The sequence below is a fragment of the Salmo trutta genome, chromosome 18, assembly GCF_901001165.1.
Source record: "Salmo trutta chromosome 18, fSalTru1.1, whole genome shotgun sequence".
NCBI classification, from domain to species: domain Eukaryota; kingdom Metazoa; phylum Chordata; class Actinopteri; order Salmoniformes; family Salmonidae; genus Salmo; species Salmo trutta.
Genome location: NC_042974.1, coordinates 23418347 through 23439216, shown reverse-complemented (window position 1 = coordinate 23439216; position 20870 = coordinate 23418347). Strand labels below are relative to the sequence as shown.

At 43.0% G+C, this 20870-nt stretch overlaps 1 protein-coding gene across 2 annotated transcripts in view; it reads left to right on the top strand.

Moving 5' to 3' along the window:
• Nucleotides 1-20870, top strand: part of marchf5 (membrane-associated ring finger (C3HC4) 5) — a 53216-nt gene that overhangs the window by 4594 nt on the left and 27752 nt on the right. For both annotated transcript variants that reach the window (XM_029698062.1, XM_029698061.1), the window contains exon 2: nt 18529-18731. In XM_029698062.1, coding sequence (XP_029553922.1) covers nt 18529-18731 — 203 coding nt within the window. The remainder of the gene's footprint in view (nt 1-18528; nt 18732-20870) is intronic.

Genomic DNA, 20870 nt, shown 5'->3' with positions numbered 1-20870 from the left:
ATGAATAATAAACAGTAGCAGCAGTGTATGTATTGAGTCAAGAGGGTCAATGCAGATTGTCCGGGTAGCCATTGGTTAACTATTTAGCAGTCGTATGGAGAGGTTCAGGGTCCTGTTGGCTCCAGACTTGGTGCATCGGTACCGCTTGCCATGCAGTAGCAGTTGGAAAGGTCTGAGTTGGGTGGTCTTCCTCTGACACCGTCTGATATAGAGTCCTGAATGACAAGGAGCTTGACCCCAGGGATGTACTGGGCCACACGCACTACCCTCTGTAGCGCCTTGCCATAGAACTGTAGAACTTTTTGAGGATCTTAGTGCCCATTCAGCCTCCTTAGGGGGAAGAGGCGTTGTCGTGCCTTCAAGACTGTGTTGGTGTTTGTGGACCATGATAATTGTAAGATCTTGCATGTGTCAGCAACGCCTGGGCAGAGGAATGCACCCAATATCTAAATGTAATCTCCTTTTTGTGAGTTTTAGGGCTACTCAGGAGATTGATTGGGATTTTGTACTTTGTCAAGGTGGTGGAAAACACCAAAATGAATTGCCTGTTTAACCTCTCTGGGCTATGTGGGACGATTTCGTCCCACCTACGTAACAGCCACTTCAATCCAGTGGCGCGATTTTTGAATCGTTAGAAATGCTATAACTTCAATTTCTCAAACATATGACTATTTCACAGCTATTTAAAGACAAGAATCTCGTTAATCTAACCCCACTGTCCGATTTCAAAAAGGCTTTACAACAAAAGCAAAACATTAGATTATGTCAGCAGAGTACCCAGCCAGAAATAATCACACAGCCATTTTTCAAGCTAGCATATCATGTCACATAAACCCAAACCATATCTAAATGCAGCACTAACCTTTGATGATCTTCATCAGATGACACACCTAGGACATTGTGTTATACAATACATGCATGTCTGTTCAATCAAGTTCATATTTATATCAAAAACCAGCTTTTTACATTAGCATGTGACGTTCAGAACTAGCATTCCCACCGAACACTTCCGGTGATTTTACTAAATTACTCACGATAAACGTTCACAAAAAGCATAACAATTATTTTAAGAATTATAGATACATTACCCCTCTATGCACTCGATATGTCCGATTTTAAAATAGCTTTTCGGATGAAGCACATTTTGCAATAATCTAAGTACATAGCCCGGCATTACAGGGCTAGCTATTTAGATACCCACCCAGTTCAGCCTCCACCAAAATCACATTTCCTATAAGAAAAATGTTCTTACCTTGCTTGTTCTTCATCAGAATACACTGCCAGGACTTCTACTTCAATAACAAATGTTGGTTTGGTCCCAAATAATCCATCGTTATATTCCAACAGCGACGTTTTGTTCGTGAGTTCTAGAATGCTTCTTCGCGGTGTCGCGCATGGCGCATTGGCGTGTCAAAAATGTCTAAATATTCCATTACCGTACTTCGAAGCATGTCAACCGCTGTTTAAAACCAATTTTTATGCCATTTATGTCGTAGAGAAGTGTTAATATTCCGACCGGGAGTATGCATTGAGCCTAAACAGCCGAATAAAATTTCTCCTCAGAAGCGACTCATGCACGCGCATCATTGAAAGGTCCTCCGAGCATCCACTTACAAAAGGCGATAATATATTTCAACCTGAGGTTCCCTCGTAAACCTTCAGTTATTTCGCGGGCTCTGAGAGCCTATTGGAGCCCTGGGAATTGTCACGTTACAGCTAAGATCCTTACTTTTCAATAAAAAGAGGTAAGACGCACGACTCCTTGTCAGACAGGGTACTTCCTGCTTGAAGCCTTGTCAGGTTTTTGCCTGCCATAGGAGTTCTGTTATACTCACAGACACCATTCAAACAGTTTTAGAAAATTCAGAGTGTTTTCTATCCAAACCTGAACAATAATATGCATATTCTAGCTTCTGAGTTGGTGTAGGAGGCAGTTAAAAATGGGAACATATTTTTTCCAAAATTCTCAATACTGCCCCCTATACCAAACAGGTTAAATATAGGCATTTCATTAAGGTCTGGTAGAACTGTCCTACTAAACTCAGCATAAAAATAAACATCCTCTCACTGTCAACTGCGTTTATTTTCAGCAGACTTAACATGGGTAAATATTTATAGGACCATCAGATTCAACAACTGAGACATAAACTGAACAAGTTCCATAGACATGGGACTAACAGAAATTAGGGGGGGTCACCAGCTGCATTAAGTACTGCAGTGCGTCTCCTCCTCGTGGACTGCACCAGATTTACCAGTTCTTGCTGTGAGATGTTACCCTACTCTTCCACCAAGGCACCTGCAAGTTCTCAGACATTTCTGGGGGAAATAGCCCTAGCCCTTACCTTCCGATCCAACAGGTCCCAGATGTGCTCAATGGGATTGAGATCCGGGCTCTTCGCTGGCCATGGCAGAACACTGACTTTCCTGTCTTGCAGGAAATCACGCACAGAACGAGCAGTATGGCTGGTGGCAATGTCATGCTGGAGGGTCATGTCAGGATGAGCCTGCAGGAAGGGTATCACAATGAGGGAGGAGGATGTCTTCCCTGTAACGCACAGTGTTGAGATTGCCAGCAATGACAACAAGCTCAGTCCGATGATGCTGTGACACACCGCCCCAGACCATGATGGACCCTCGACCTCCAAATCGATCCCACTCCAGAGTACAGGGCTCGGTGTAACGCTCATTCCTTCGACGATAAACGCGAATCCGACCATCACCCATGGTGAGACAAAACCGCAACTCGTCAGTGAAGAGCACTTTTTACCAGTCCTGTTGGTCCAGCGACGGTGGGTTTGTGCCCATAGGCGATGTTGTTGCCAGTGATGTCTGGTGAGGACCTGCCTTACAACAGGCCTACAAGCCCTCAGTCCAGCCTCTCTCAGCCTATTGCGGACAGTCTGAGCACTGATGGAGGGATTGTGCGTTCTTGGTGTAACTCTGGCACTTGTTGTTGCCATCCTGTACCTGTCCCGCAGGTGTGATGTTCGGATGTACCGATCCTGTGCAGGTGTTGTTACACGTGGTCTGCCACTGCGAGGATCAGCTGTCCGTCCTGTCTCCCTGTAGCACTGTCTTAGTACAGACATTGCAATTTATTGCCCTGGCCACATCTGCAGTCCTCATGCCACCTTGGAGCATGCCTAAGGCATGTTCATGCAGATGAGCAGGGACCCTGGGCATCTTTCTTTTGGTGTTTTTCGGAGTCAGTAGAAAGGCCTATTTAGTGTCCTAAGTTTTCATAACTGTGACCTTAATTGCCTACCGTCTGTAAGCTGTTAGTGTCTTAACGACCGTTCCACAGGTGCATGTTCATTAATTGTTTATGGTTCATTGAACAAGCATGGGAAACAGTGTTTAACCCCTTTACAATGAAGATCTGTGAAGTTATTTGGATTTTTACGAATTATCTTTGAAAGACAGGGTCCTGGAAAAAGTTTACTTTGCCCTTCACACTAGTCAGGGATTGCCAGGGTGGCCCTGACCTGGGTATGCTCCTGTCCTGATTCTGATAACAAGATTCACGTTTTATTTCCCATGTGGTATGTATACATTAGAAATCTTGCTCTCACAATAAAACACAACCTGGGAAAGAGCCTACCTACCTCCGAGGTAAACCAGTTAATAATCTGAGGTTTGATATTGAGGTTGTGAGCTAGCAATGCTGGCCTAAACACAGGACTAAAGAGAGACAGTTTTAGGTCATCATCGAAAATCCTAAAAGAGTGCATGGACGTGGAATATATTTCCGAAATTGAGACTGAGTGGTACTTTACGCTATAATTTTAACACAACCTTCCAAACATTTTTGATCTGGTATGCCACTCAAACGTTCATTCTAATACGTCTATGTAGGCTTAGGTCAAGTAAGTCGCTTTCATTTTGTAATAATGGTCATTGTTTGTCAATGCTTTCCATGGTCCCAAGCTTGCTTGACCTTCAGAGAGAATCTGGCATTCAGTCTGGGTTAGTTGGTCATCATGGTGAAATATGAAGGTTGAAATAGATAGACCAATCTGTAGCAGCCAGCTACTCTTCATTCCTAAAGATGTTGCTTTTCTGTCCCCTTTGTGCATCTCAAGCAAACTATACCCAAATTGTTATTTGGGTGATGTCATTCATTCATGTCATCAAAGACAAGAAATGTTCTGATAATCCTCAGATCTACAATTGTTAGTGCTACCGCTGTTTATTTTAGGCAAGCCCCTTATATACCCTTTTGAGCCTTAGCCTATATCCTGTCCTTGTGTAATCAATGTTTTCCCCTTTACTGGAAAACAAACTTAGTGCCAAGGTTGTTGAATGACTTTCGGCCTACATGCTAATCAATACTTTATGTTGTTGTTTTTGATATTGGATCAAAGTTCCTTCAGTTGGGAAAAAAAAAAGAATGACGTAGATCATTTTCCATAGAGGTTTTAGGCTAAACCTTGCAATCTCGTGTAAAATTGAGAGATCAGTGATGAATGCCGTGACTTTGGATTGTGGTGGTGATCCAGCAGTGAGTTATTGATTTGCCCCTGTTGTAGAGCAGGCCTGTTGTCGGTCCTGATCTTGCCAGTGTTTTATTTTCCACTGTGGGCCGTATTTGCCAGAATGTCGCAGCTCACATCTTAGTGCCATAATACAAATGAGAACTGCTTTGAGCACAACAAGTGAACTTGATGAGGGGGGGGAACTATTTCATCCATTTTAGAATAAGGCTGTAACGTAGCAAAATGTGGACAAAGTGAATGGGTCTGAATACTTTCCGAATGCACTGTATGAAGGCTATTTTTTTGGGGGGGGATTTTGTATCATTTTTCATAGAATTTTGATGAACCACATGACAGATTTTTTAGATATGATGACTTGATTATAAATGAAATCAAACTGTTCCACAAAAATGTGCATATGAAAATCATAACTGGCACGCAGATTAGTAGAAATGGTACGATAACTTGTTTTCCTTGGGGGAAAAAAGACATTGGCATGACAAACAACTGGCTTGTTCAGGCCACAGTGCCCATAAGTAGGCTTGTACTAAAGCATGTGATGCTGCACTTTTCATAATTGGATCTCTGGACTGTGAACACATATTTTTTTTTTTTTAGATGATAAGCCTAACTGTTGTGCAGTGAAAAGGGTGGAAGGAAACCTGTGCGATTCTCAATGTGCAACAGCTCTGCATTCCCGCTGCCATGCAGCAGCAGGGCTCAGTGCAAAGGCACGAAACATGAGTCTGTTTGAAGAAACCGATAGCAGAAGGATGTATGTCATGTTCCCCTCCTTTAGGCGGTTGTGTACCCGGCTCTATCAGCGACAAACACACAACTCCACAGGCTCTTATCTGGGCCTGCCACTAGCAGCTGGTTCCCACTGCAATGCAGGGTCTCGCGAACGGAGGAGGGAGAAACGCTTTAATCCTGCCTGACCTTTAGCTGGCTCACACACACACTCTCTACTCTTTTATTTTGGTCTGGCATTAGTCATACATTAGCCATCTTAATATCTTGTATCCCTTTTTTTTCCTCATTATGTCGTACTCTTCCTATCTTGTAGACACCCCGGAATGTGTTTTGATATTCAGAAGTCGGTGCTGTTGGTTGTCGTGACTTGTGTTTGTTTGAGGTGGGCGCGATGGGTATAGGGGGAAGTCACATTTGCACATTCACGTGAAATATGAGCCGCGGCAAGTCTTGTAACTTTCCCTGGGGGAGAGAGTTGAAGGGGTAGGTTTGGGTTAACTGGCTCTGGCTCCTGAGCCAGACAGTCAAATATAGACTCCAGCAGACTCAGTGTAATTGGGCCAGTGTGACTTAACTCCCTGCCTGACTTTTTGTTCCTGCTGTTCGATGCAGGTGGTAACAATTAGGGCTGATCCCATTTAGTCGACTGGTCGGTCGATTGTTTGGGCGATAGGCTGCTGGTCGAACAAGATTTTTTTTTAGTTGAGTAGTGGCATATATATATAACTAATGTATTGCACATGAGACACCTCTCTGATTCACTCCTGTCTCAGTGGACTAATCCATTGTGGATGCCACAGGGATGGCACACCAGTAGTACGTTTACCGTTCATTCCCATTTATCATCTACAATGTTTATTTGGTCACAGTCATTTCTGTTAATGCATTCAATTTATTGTTGTTGTTATTATTGTCATTGTAGGAGTGGACACGTTGTTTGTTCCTCAACAGCCTATTTGAAAAATCTTTCCATGTTCTGATCCTGTGGAAACGTCATGAAATTGGCCTTCTCTTGCGCAAATACTCTACAGCTGTGTCTGTCTGTCCGGAGCTTGCTGGGGTGGGAAACTTGGAGGGTTTGGTCTGATGAAACCAAGATTGAATTCCTTGGCCTGAATGCCAAGCGTCACGTCTAGAGGAAACCTGGCACCATCCCTAAAGTGAAGCGTGGTGGCAGCATCATGCTGTGGGGTAAGTTTTTCAGCGGCAGAGACTGGGACACTAGTCAGGATCGTGGGGATTATGAACGGAGCAAAGTGCAGAGGGATCTTTGAAAATATGCTCCAGAGCGCTCAGGACCTCAGACCTGGGAAAAGGTTCACCTTTCAACAGGACAATGTCCCTCAGCACACAGCCAAGACGGCGCAGGAGTGGCTTCGGGACAAGTCTCTGAATGTCCTTGAGTGCTCCAGCCAGAGCCCGGACTTGAACCCGATCGAACATCTCTGGAGAGAGCGACACTGCCCATCCAACCTGACAGAGCTTGAGAGGATCTGCAGAGAAGAATGGGAGAAACTCCCTATATACAGATGTGCCAAGCTTGTAGCTTCATAACCAAGGGATTGGGATTGGGGATTGGGTATATAACCAAGAAGACTTCATCGCTGCCAAAGGTGCTTCAACAAAGTACTGAGTAAAGGGTCTGAATACTTATGTAAATGTGATTTCAGTTTTTTTGCAAAATTTCAAAAAAACTGTTTTGGCTTTGTCATTATGGGGTGTTGTGTGTAGATTGATGAGGGGGGCAAAGTATTTCATCCATCATCTTGCCAGTGTTTTATTTTCCCACTGTGGGCCGTATTTGCCAGAATAAGGCTGTAACGTAGCAAAATGTGGACAAAGTCAATGGGTCTGAATACTTTGCGAATGCACTGTATGAAGGCTATTTTTACATAATGGCAAAGCAATAGAAGTGACTTTTAGATTTGTATCATTTTTATTTAGATAGAATTTTAATTAACCACATGACAGATTTTTTTATTTTTTTTTAGATATGATGACTTGATTATAAATTAAATCAAACTGTTCTACGAAAATGTGCATATGAAAGTCATAACTGGCACGCAGATTAGTAGAAATGGTATAATAACTTGGTACTCCAAATGGAAAAAGTGGCAGACCCCTGGTGTAGCCTTTTACCGGCAACTTTAGGAGCGTAATGGCAGAATCTGCAAAGACCAGCGGCAACGAGAGGAGGAGGGTCGGCAACAGTTTTTTTTTCCCCCTTCTGGTTAGGCTATATTGATCTCTGCCTCCCTCTTTAGTAATTTGTGTCTTTATTTTTAATCACAGTGCTTAAAGCATCAGACAAGCTCAGTAGCCAACATATATAGTTCATTTTATTCAAACATAGGGTGTGTCTATATGGGAAAATACAGTTGAAGTCAAATGTACCTTCGATGGCCACTGGCACGATGGAGTAGTGTGCTCTTCATGGATGAATCCCGGTTTCAACTGTACCGGGCAGATGGCAGACAGTATCTATGGGGTTGTGTGGGCGAACGGTTTGCTGATTTCAACATTGTGAACAGAGTGCCCCATGGTGGCGGTGGAGTTATGGTATGGGCAGGCATAAGCTACGGACAACGAACACTATTGCATTTTATCGACGACAATTTAAATGCACAGAGGCCCATTGTCATTCAATTGATCCGCTTGCCATAACTTAATGTTTCAGGATGATAATGCATGGCCCCATGTCGCAAAGATTTGTACAGAATTCCTGGAAGCTGAAAATGTCCAAGGTCTTCCATGGCCTACATACTCACCAGACATGTCACCCATTGAGCATGTTTGGGATGCTCTGGATCAACGTGTATGAGAGTGTGTTCCAGTTCCCGCCAATATCCAGCAACTTCGCTTCAGCCATTGAAGAGGCGTGGGGCAACATTCCACAGGCCACAATCAACAGCCTGATAAACTGTATGCGAAAGAAATGTCGTGCTGCATGAGGCAAATAGTGGTCATCGGATATTGACCAATTTTGTGATCCACTCCCCTACCTTTTTTTGGAAGGTGTCTGTGACCAACAGATGCATATCTGTATTCCCAGTCATGTGAAATCCATAGATTAGATTAGGGCCTAATTCCTTTTTCAATTGACAGATTTCCTTTATCTGAACTTTAACTCAGTGAAATCGTTGAAGTTGTTGCATTTATTTTTGTTCAGGGTATATTAGCCTAAGTAGAACACCACTGATAAATAGGGTATTCGTTTTTCGTTAATCTCTAAGCCAACCTACTTGCCTAGCTTTAAAAATAAATGTCTACAAAAATCTATTGACATGATGATCATTTGCTTAAAGGGATATTTTGGAAATGTATCTACTTCCCCGGAGTCAAACTCCTGGACACCATTTTTATGTTTCTGCATCCAGTATGTAGGAAGTTAGAGCTAGTTTTGTGAGCCAATGCTGAAAAGCGTTGGCACAATGACTGGACGTCTATGATAACAACTAGCATGCTGTTACCATAGACGTATAGACATTGTGCTAATGCTAGTTAGCAATTGCGCTAATGCTAGTTAGCAACTTCCTTAAAATTGCACGCAGAAACATAAAAATAGTATTCATCTGATTCTGGGGAACTATTTACATGATTCTGCCTGTCTGTCATTACAAGACTGATGCCTTGTTTAAGCTACATTTTTGACAAGTGTGGTCTAATTCAAACCAGTCTGTTTCAAGCCTTTATTGGTTGGCAGACTAGACTCAAGCATTTAGTGAGGCAGGGGTTAGGGTTTCTTGGAGAGGATAGCATTTCGCAAGTTGTATTGTAGCCTGTCATATGGAGGGGCAAGGTTACGGGTACAGGAGCCGATGAATCTGGGAGAGCGCCCACATTCGCCTTTGTTCCCTCGGCCGTGCTCCTGTGGAGATGTCTGTCCACCATTCCAATCAGCGTCCCGTCCTTCTGTTTCATCCCTCTCGCTCGCTCTGCTGCCTCTCAGCTCCGGTTTTACTGATCTCTTTCTTCTGGGCCTTTGTTAACCTCGGCCGGGCTCACAGTCACAATGATATGCTCATGTAGTCAGAAGCTACAGTACCAGTCAAAAGTTTGGACACTGACTCATTCAAAGGTTTTTCTTTATTTTTACTATTTCTACATTGTAGAATAATAGTGAAGACATCAAAACTATGAAATAACACATATGGAATCATGTAGTAACCAAAAAAAGTTAAACAAAATATAAAAAAATATTTTATATTTGAGATTCTTCAAAATAGCCACCCTTTGATGACAGCTTTGTGCACACTTGGCATTATCTCAACCAGCTTTACCTGGAATGCATTTCAATGAACAGGTGTGCCTTGTTAATTTGTGGAATTTCTTTCTTAATGTGTTTGAGCCAATCAGTTGTGTTTTGACAAGGTAGGGTTGGTATAGAGAAGATAGCCCTATTTGGTAACAGGCCAAGTCCATATTATGGCAAGAACAGCTCAAATCAGCAAAGAGAAACGACAGTCCATCGTTACTTTAAGACATGAAGGTCAGAAATTGCAGGACAAAAAAAATGCTTGCCAGAGTTCAAGTAACAGACACATCTCAACATCAACTGTTCAGAGGAGACTGCGTGAATCAGGCCTTCATGTTTGAATTGCTGCAAAGCAACCACTACTAAAGGACACCAATAATAAGAAGAAACTTGCTTGAGCCAAGAAACACGAGCAATGGACATTAGACCGGTGGAAATCTGTCCTTTTGTATGATGAGGCCAAATTTGAGATTTCTGTTTCCAACCGCCGTGTCTTTGTGAGACACAGAGTAGGTGAACGGATGATCTCCACATGTGTGGTTCCCACCATGAAGCATGGATGAGGAGGGGGGTGCTTTGCTGGTGACACTGTCAGTGATTTATTTAGAATTCGAGGTGAACTTATCCAGCATGGCTACCACAGCATTCTGCAGCTATACACCATCCCATCTGGTTTGCGCTTAGTAGGCCTATCATTTTGTTTTTCAACAGGACAATGACCCAACACACCCCCGGGCTGTGTAAGGGATATTTGACCAAGAAGGAGAGTGATGGAGTACTGCATCAGATGACCTGGCCTCGACAATCACCCGAACTCAACCCAATTGAGATGGTTTGAAAGAAAAGCAGTGTGAAAGAAAAGCAGCCAACAAGTGCTCGGCCTATGTGAGAACTCCTTTAAGACTGTTGTAAAAGCATTCCAGGTGAAGCTGGTTGAGAGAATGCTGTCATCAAGGCAAAGGGTGGCTACTTTGAAGATTATAAAATATATTTTGATATGTTTAACGCTTTTTTGAGTACTACTTGATTCCATGTGTGTTATTTCATAGTTTTGATGTCTTCACTATTATTCTACAATGTATAAAATAGTAAAGAAAATAAAGAAAAACCCTTGAATGAGTAGGTGTGTCCAAACCTTTGACTGGAACAGTAGGTATACACTGAGTGTACAAAACAATAGGAACAACTTCCTGATATTGAGTTGCACCTCCTTTTGCCCTCAGAACAGCTTCAATTCATCAGGGCATGGACTCTACAAGGTGGCGAAAGAGTTCCACATGGATGCTGGCCCATATTGACTCCATTGCTTCCCACAGTTGTCAAGTTGGCTGGATGTCCTTTTGGGTGATGGACCGTTCTTGATACACACGAGAAACTGTTGAGTGTGAAAAACCTAGCAGTGTTGCAGTTCTTGTCACAAACCAGTGTGCCGTTCAAAGACACATATTTTGTCTTGCCCATTCACCCTCTGAATGGCACACATACACAATCCATGTCTCAATTGTCTCAATGCTTAAAAATCCTTCATGAATATTGTCTCCTCCCATTTGTCTACACTGATTTAAAGTGGATTTAACAGGTGACTTCAATAAGGGATAATAACTTTCACCTGGATTCACATGGTCAGTCTGTCATTAGGAACAACTGCTCTTTCCATGTTTTGTACACGACAAATAGCTGCTCTGTGACTGCATGCTCTGTGGATCTGGACAAGGAAATATCCTCTCTGGTGTGGACTATTTTCCAACCTCCCCTAATTTTGGAGTAGGAAGCTAGGTAGCATTCTTGGCTCAAAGCCAAATGAGCATTTGACCCATCATATCCACCGTAGCTAACTGTAGTGTAACCGTAGCCACAGGTAATGCAAGAGGACGTACAGTATTGTGTAGCAGGTTGTGGACATCCCAGCAGGGTGTAGGTTCACATTGAGGAGACAAGAGGACAGAGTCATAGTGGAAGGATGGAGGAGGTTAATATGAGGAGAGTAGAGGAAGGAGGGTTAATGTTTCTATTAGAGACTCAGTTTTGCCACATGGCCTCTGGTTGTCCACAGGCCCACGTTACCTGAGCACCCCGACCCCTAAGCTCCAGTGAGCTCTCCCACAGCTTCATGTTTTATTCACCCCTGGAGGATGGAAAATCAACCAGGTATACCTAGGTTCCTGAGCACACGGCTGAGCCAGGGGCCTTGACGGTGGCCCTTCAGGGAGGGCCCATATCCCGCCCCCCTGCGGCCCGGGTAACAGAGCACACCCTGGGCTGGAGGGTGATGGCCAGAGATTTGTCATTCATTATTCAGGCCTGGGAGCAGGCAGGTTTAATTATACATAGTGGTATTATGGGATTCGGTACAGCCATGTTGGACCCATCCCACCCCCACACACAGCCGGCTGGGGCTCGGGATGATGAAACCGCAGCTTAACGTGGATGGAGCAGGCTGAGGAAGTACAAGCATACTAATAAATCAAAACAAAGTGACTAGTTGTTGATTCTTACCTTGAAGTAGTCCAAGGCGTGTTTTTGTGCTGTGTATGGAGTTGGTATAACGGCTCTCTTTTTCGGGCAAGGACAGCGGGGAGCTGGAGAACTAGTTTATCTTAAGTGGACACTAGTCATATCCTAGGTATTCTTTAGTACTGGACAACTGACTATGAAATTCCCGGCAGATCATGTATTTTATTCATTGAAAAGACACTTCTGCTTCATCATAAATGCTGGGTGTGATCTGGGCCATTTCCTGCTTCCAAGGGAAAGCGAAAGAGCCTCAGAGCCCATTCTCAGCGTACCTGTTGTTGTTTTCATAAGGACAGGAAGTAGACTAGCTAGGCCTAGATAGGCCTTTTTTGGTCAAATAAGCAGTGAGAGGATTTTTCCTATTCTTAGACAGGGTCTAGTATGTCCTCAGACTTGGCTAGTGTTTGAGACGACTCTGTGTCAAACTGTAGGATAGTTTTATGACAGGCCAGGAATGTAGGATAGGCTAGTCTTTGGAACAGTGTCGATGTATGTTGATTTCACCATAAAATATAACCATAAAGAGAAGACTAAAGATATTAGGCTCCTTTCTTTTATGATAATGTGATTACAGTATAACAATGATGTAATCACATTATGTTGGCTTGTAGGGATTGGGTATAGGTATGCCATATTAGGATTGGGTAAAGGTATGCCATATTAACATTATAGACTGGCCTGATAACTATATCCAGAACAAAAAAACATCTCCAGGCATCAACTGTCTCTTCTTACTGGATTTATGTCATTATTTTATGGGAGGTGGAGATTAATCATTATTTTATTCACCCATTGAAATGCCAACTGTTGCAAGGTTCAGTGTAATTATGTAAACAAGCATGTAAATGTCATCTGGACAGATTGGAAATAGGTCTCAACACTCCTCTTACTGTCAAATCACCTAGCAACAGGGACATGGTGATTGAACATGAACAAGAGCTACGCATCAATGCAACTGTAGTTCGTGACTTGGTTTTAGTCATAGGTCTCCTGCTGTTTTTCCATTAGCTTTCCCTGTTTGGCAAAAATTGGCCTGAATTATAGGCATACCTTTTTTATTAATTTTTAATTTTTACCTGACATTCAGTACCTTTGGCTTCGGGTTTCCGTTAACTGGCAGTTGCCGGCTTTTGGCCAAAAATGTATAAATGAAAAGCCCACAAACAAAACTGTTGCCAGCCAAAATGACCGGGAGAAAAAAAACGTCCCATTGCCAAATAATGTTTTTTATTAATTGATGGAAATACCAGTCAATGGAAATACATTTGACTGTCATGCTTATCGGTCTGTGGGTTAATTTACATCATGTATTTTCGTCAGTCATCATGTAGCCGCTTAATTTTTTTATTTTATATCCAACACAACTATCACACACGTACAGCATCTAGAGCTTATTTTGAGAGGGATTTGTCATGGAGCTCTTCATGCTGGTTGCTGCTGGAGTAAAACATGCTTTTATAGCACAACAATTCTAAATGCAAACGTGTGTTAAACAGGTTTGGTGCCTGGTTAAAAAGAGCTAGGCCTATTTGTATTTATCAACTGGTAATACAAGTGCAGGTAACAGGCTATCAGTGCGTCACCACCACTTTACAATGTGAGTTGGCGGCAGTATGCATTTTAATAACAGGCCTATTTAATTGTTTGAAACCTGAATGTTTTCCTTTATATTATGAGGCTTGTCTTACCTTGCTTCAAAGTTGCCTATAGGCAAATCCGACAATGAAAGGCAATTATTTTATAAAGACTAAATATGTTGTGCGTGAGTTTCAAGTTTGGGGAATCTTACAATTTATCCAACCATTTCTACCAATCTGCATGCCAGTTATGATTTTCATATGCACATTTTTGTGGAACAGTTCCATTTCAAGAATAAAAAATGTTTATCAAAATCATTGTCACAAGGTTGATCATAAAAATCTGAATTAAAATGGTAAAAATCTGAAACATGTAATGCATGAGCACCAGCCTCTGCCATATGGACACATTTGATATACCGGCGGCTAAAGAAATGAGCGCAAGGAACTCATAGCCTATAGGCCAATGCAGCAGTAGGCCTACAACTTCTATTGTCAACTAACAGGCTGACTACACCGCTCGCGTCGCAAAATAAATGTAGAAATCTATATTATTCAATTATTGCACCCACACTGCTCGTGAGCGCCAATGAGCGTCTGCGTTGCCAAGGGCTAAAATAAAGTCAGTTCTATTTCTGACGCAGATCGTGCTGCAAGTCTTGTCTCTCCCATCTCCTCATTGACATTTAGAAGCATATGCCCACGTGCCATCTCCTCATTGGTTATACCCACGTGGGTAACTGAAAGATGAACGAGGTCAATGGCAGTAATGCACCTAATTTATGAAAGTTGCCAATCGCAATATAAAGTCAAGAGAAGAAAAAGCCTGGAAGGAGGAGAGATGACTAGAAACGATTCGGTTGACCGTTTATGTGTGGATTAATTGTCGGAGTAGAGGACCTTGTGCATTTCAGGTAAAATAACAACTCAATGTTTATATCCCAGGACAAGTTAGCTAGCAACAGCAAGCTAGTTAAATAGGAAAAATTAGCTAGCAAGTGCAAGCTAGCTATCTAAATTGACAAATTTTTAATGCTTTTCGACCTGTCCCCAAATTAATGTAATTCATTTTGATATTTTAACCTGCGTGTCGTGATCGCGTTTGGTGTGGGGGGACAAAATACATTTCTGCATGATGGTGCACGCGTGCAGCCTGGTTTGGGTTCCGTGTAAGTCAAAACACATAAAGCCGACAAATAAAAACAGTTGAAAATATGATATGTTCTTTCAGTTGTGTACATCTCTCTACTCAGCCTGTCTGCCTCCCTTTTCTAGATGTCTTGACCTTCTCTTTTTATCAATTCACTATTACATATGTTTACTAGGCCTACTGGTGGCATATGTAATGGGGAATTGATTAAAAATAATAATAATATCAAAGGGCCAACAAGTCACACAACGAAACAGAGACTCACCTATATCTTCGCCACACACCCCTCCCTTTCTTGTTTCAACATTTTAAATTATACTCTATACACATGATCTTCACACATATTTTAGATGCTTTTCACTGACAGCCGCAACTAAATATTCAGCTAGGCCTATTGACACGCGCTCTTCCCAAATGGCTGGCAACCCAAATAGGCATAGGCCTACAGCTTGTGATTTGAAACAATCCACAGCAAAACAAATTAAGAAGCTAATGATCCTCGACTCCTCTGTGGCTAAGTCATGCTTTCTACTGTATAGACGGGAGTAATTATATAATTTTGGCAAATTTATTTCAATTTACTTCCCTAGCCTATGAAAGACTTCCTCAAATGCAATTTCTCTCCTGTTCTTAAGATTTTCATATGAACTTTTTGCTGTTGTCCAGAAGCCAAAGGCACAATCCTAGTCATATGGTTCCGGTAAATTTGTCAAATGGCTGGGGAATTTAAATCTTCCCGGTTGCGATGTCCGGCACCACATTTTCGGAAACCCTGCTTTGGCTGTATAGTCCTAGACCTGATTATGACGTCGTTTGTAGACGGCTGAGCATCAGTGGGAATAATAGCATGGTTTTGGATTGGTCTGCATTATTCAGACCAAACTACACCACACACATTAATACATGCAGTCAGGAAACGTATCTCTCCTACGCAACTGATTTAATGATGTAACTGCAAGATGATTAGCTGTTGCTTGACTTGTGCCGACAAGGTCAAGGTATTTTGATATCTAATCTCTCCCCAGATGCTTCACTGAGACTGAGTTGTTATTTTAATTATTCCTTGTTGATGCCCATTGCTGCAAACCAAACCAAACCAGTTTAGTATTTTTTGAGCCCCCTGGTAAGTGCAGGGTTGGACCATTACTCCCTTTGCAAAGGGAGTGTCATGAGGAGGGTCTTTGTGTGGGAGGAGAGAAGAGGGAGGATGGGATAAATGAGTTTAGGAAGAGGCTCACAGGTTGATCAATGCCCTGTCATGGCCTAATACCTGGCTGGGCTGAGAGCAAGGAGTAATTCTATTCAATTATCGCTTGGCTCCGGATCAGAACACCACATCTGTCTGAATGTCACGGAGATGATGATGCTCAGTCACCCTCTCTGCTCCTGCTGACAAGAACACAGTTGTTTACTACAGTGGTTCCCAAACTTTTTATAGTCCCGTACCCCTTCAAACATTCAACCTCCAGCTGCGTACCCCCTCTAGCACCAGGGTCAGCACACTCTCAAATGTTGTTTTTTGCCATCATTGTAAGCCTGCCACACACACACTATACGATATATTTATTAAACATAAGAATGAGTGTGAGTTTTGTCAGAACCTGGCTCGTGGGAAGTGACAAAGAGCTCTTATAGGACCAGGGCACAAATAATAATATAATAATCAATACTTTTTCTCTTTTATTTAACCATCTTACATATAAAACCTTATTTGTTCATTGAAAATTGTGAATAACTCACCACAGGTTAATGAGAAGGATGTGCTTGAAAGGATGCACATAACTCTGCAATGTTGGGTTTTATTGGAGAGAGTCAGTCTTAAATCATTTTCCACACACAGTCTGTGCCTGTTGAGTTTTCTAGCTAGGCTAACAACAAATGTAGAATTACTGACGCTAGCATTGGATGTACTCGTGGAAGCAGAACAACTTGTGTCGTCGACTGGTGCAGGTGAAGTACTGCTGGTAGTAGTACTGTCTCAATGGACTCAGGCTTTACTTTTTTTAACCATTTATCAATTTTTGAGCAAACGGAATGAGCAGCAGCTACTTTTGGCTACATACGGACCGTTAGTGGAATTCCCTCGAGAGAGTAACAGTTAATGTGATTTGGATGTTAATTATTTCACTAGGCTACCTGTATTTGACATTGTGTTGTTATTTTGCTGAACAGTTGATGGTTTAATTTTAATTTTATTTTTGGCAGTGAAACGAGGCTACTCGGGCAAGGAAATAAACTTCACCCAAATGTATAGCCCCGTTGGAAAATATATATGGACTGTTTGAATTTTTAAAAAAAAACGTTTTTTACTTTATTTATGAAATGTGAGTCACATTTTTATTTGGCGTACCCCAGTTTGGGAATACCTGATCTACTACATACTAAGGCAGAAGGCCTCTGGCATATATGTGGAATGTCTTACCAAGGCACAGACACTATCAAGCATGGAGATAAACTAGTAGGCTATAGAAGACAGACCAGTTTGTTATCCAATCTCTATAAACATCAACCGGGCTTATCTCAGGGCTACTATTCATCACATTTGTCCTTCCTGCATTGATCAAATAATCATTATGGCCATTGTTTTCCGTTAGTATTTGCCTGTGACATGTTTGAGAAGGACTTTCAGGTAGACTCTCTTGCCTGTGCATATGGTCCTAGACATCCTGAAGCTGTGTCCACATGGCAGGAAATTGTAGGTCCTATTGATTTAGTAGGCTGCTTACGCTTTGACGCTGCTGGCATACAGCGCTTTTCAGTAAATATTCCTCACTTAGCAGATTCTTTGCCTTATTGATCTTGATTAAGTTATGCACCGTCACTGTATTCCAGGACACATCTATTCAGTCTACAGTCTGAGAGGGTTCTTTGATCACTACACAACACCGTCGTCGGTTCAAAGAGCTAGGCCTGACCTAAGAAAATGTCCTCCAACCACCTTTGTCCAAAATGTAACCCCAAGTATAAAAGCTTGTGCCAAGCCTTGGCCTCCAGTGTGTTAGAGGTGACTGTTCTGCTGACTGCCCACTTTCAGAGTGCTGTCCCCCTGAGGCCACGGGTTGAGATTGCATTTCAAGCGTTCTTCTCTTGGCCCGGTGCTTTGGACAGTGCACTCCCTCAGATGTAGGGGGATTTCAGTTTGATCCAGATCAGACTTCTTCAGCTGCAGTGTGTGTAACAGTGTACACACCCACACACACTCCTATGACCTTCACAGAATGATTGTGTTACTCAATAGTTTGGGATTTTGTAGGCTTTTACCTTATTTCATTTTAAGCCTACATTCCATGGTGAATGCAAGGTCTCATGTAGTCTGTCTTGTCTTGGGTACCTGTTTGTTCTGTCTTCCTGTTCCAGATGAGCTCTCTCTATCTAACTATCAATCAATCAGTGCCCAGGGGGCAGGGCTTCAGTTGTTTCCTCGTACCAGAGGTGAGGGTGTGTGTTGCCATGGAAGGCCGACATTTGAAGAACTGCCTTGGCTCTTGTCAAGTTTGCTTTGCCCTTAAACATGCTGTTAATCAGCCAGTGTGTTCAGTAGCTCTGAGGTTTACAGGGTGGAAGGTGACATTATCTAAATGAATGCAAACCCTGCCGCTGACACACAACCATTGTCAAATGCACTGAGAATACTTCATTTACTGGTATACAGACATTGATACAAAAACTAACAACCCCAGTGTTTCAGCCACTGGTGTGTGTGTGTGTGTGTGTGTGTGTGTGTGTGTGTGTGTGAGACCTCTGCCTGTGTGTGTTTTTATGTGCCTGTGGAACAACCTCTCTCCTGTGTTTTGTTTGTTTCAGGAGCTGCTGGGTATGCTTCGCCACTGACGAGGATGACCGCACGGCGGAGTGGGTGCGTCCGTGTCGCTGCCGAGGCTCCACCAAGTGGGTGCACCAGGCGTGTCTGCAGCGCTGGGTGGACGAGAAGCAGAGGGGCAACAGCACGGCCCGCGTGTCCTGTCCACAGTGCAACGCCGAGTACCTCATCGTCTTCCCCAAGCTGGGTATGATATGACAGGGCTGAGGTGGAGGCCTGGGGGATATGGGCTGGACTGGAGTTTCTTGGAGATAGTTAAAGAGATGGGAGTTTTCCTGGAATATTAGCTGGGAGGTAGTTAATGCTACAGCGATGGATGATTTCCTAATTTCCTGAATTTATGATGTCATGCTGTTTGTAGGCTACATCATCGAATTGGTGTCACACTGTCCAAGCTAATGTCTTTCCTGATTTTCACCTTTTTGCTTATCACACATCAGGAGTGAGGAGTAGAGAGATTAACATGAATGAACTGCTTATGTGATATCATTTCAGTCAGTTATGATTCAGGTCCATGTCATTTGAGTGTTTTGTAATTCTGTGCCAGCTTACCTTCTATATTGAGACAGCTTTGCTGCGTGTGTCAGCACAGTCACGTAATAACAGCTGAATCATGGCCGAATCTGAAGTACAGTAGTCTTTCACTTTACTTAATAACGGATGCAGCACAGGGGCGGTGAGTCAATGCTGTGAATTAGGAGGGGGACCTGAGAGCTCTAAAAAGCACTCAGCCTGTTTCAACTCACTGCATGTTTATTTACTCCCAGAGCCAGGGTAGGTTATGTGTGGCGAGTCTGGTAAATATACAGTTTGAGGGAGAAGTTACACAAGGAATAGGAGCGGGCAGGGCACCCGCCAGATGCTCATTACCAGACCTGGGTTCAAATGGTATGAGACATATTTCTAATAGTTTGCTTTAGCCTGCCTGGTGTGCCAAATGTGTGGGCTTTGGACTTGTTACTATTGTGTTAACATTCTATTGGTTCCATTGCACCAGGCAAGCTCAATCAAGCTCAGGAAAATCATTTCAAATGCATTTCAAATAATATTTGAACCCAGGTCTGCTACCGGCTCATTACCGGCCAGCTTCAGCCTCACTGGCAATTTGGAGAGGGGGTGAAGAGAGGAGCGGTTCCCACTAATTAACCTCAGCACGTCAGAGTGACGGAGGCACTGATTATTCCCAAACACTGGCACTTAGTCATCAAGTTAACACAGCCAACCCTCTCCAAAAAGTGTTGCGTTGCAACTGTCACTTTCCTTAATCCTTAAGCGTTTGTTCCTCAGCTCAGCATTCGTTCGTTCGGCGATGACAGAACTTTCAGCTCCCATCAGTCACCGTGAGGGAGGAAACTTTTATGTAAGCAGAAACCCTGGAAACTGCTTTGGGGAATAACACTTGTTGTATATTTTCTAGCATATGGGAAGCTATTAAATCACTCTGCATAGACGTCTCATTAGTTTGTAGTTGGCACGTTGGGCTACTGCGGCTACCAGAACAAGTGGGTCATTAACCATTCAATGTTAACTAAATAGTGACCACATTGTGACTAGGTGCAAACTGAGAAGTAGGGCCTGGACATAATACAATGTTTGCGGGCGGGCAAGCTCTGCTGGTAAGCAGGGCCACGTTGTATTTTTAGATGCAGGCCTGGCTGTGCTGTCAGTCACCTCTGTGTGACTATAAGCAGCAGGCTCAGCTAAACCAGCTGGACTGGAGCATGGAGATGAGGGCACTTCATTCTACCTCGTCTCTGGAGCGTTCAGGTAATTGGGAACACTGGGATACAGGTCGTAGTCGTATATGGCAAGTACGGTATACCACTAATGATGTCGTTGATAAAGTCATGGCACATGACAAACAGGGTGGGAAATGAACTTTTTGGTCCACCAGCCACTGTGGCAGGTAGATTAAAAAAAAATCAATCAGGGTCTGTTGTTTTTGGCCGGCGTCTTCACCAGATGAGCCACCCATGAAATGTGGCCTCAATGTTTATTATCATGTTCATCAGTTCCCCTACACACACATCCTCCACAAGTTTGTTTGTGTTCCTTTTTCTTTTGAGTACCCTGGTGGTTTGGTCTGGCAGTAACAAAGTGATAGATGAGATCACAAGGCAGTGCTTTATTTGGATGGGTCCTCCTCTAAATGTGCCCTAATCTATTGAAAGCTAACGTCCCTTGGCGAATCGTGTAGTAGGCTTAGTCCTTGACCACTCATCGTTTGAGTCGTGTACACCAGCTCACAGGGGCTTATGATACCTTTGATTTAACAGCGAATGAAAAACCTCCGGAAGCCTTCTGAGACTTTTCCCGACACACGGAG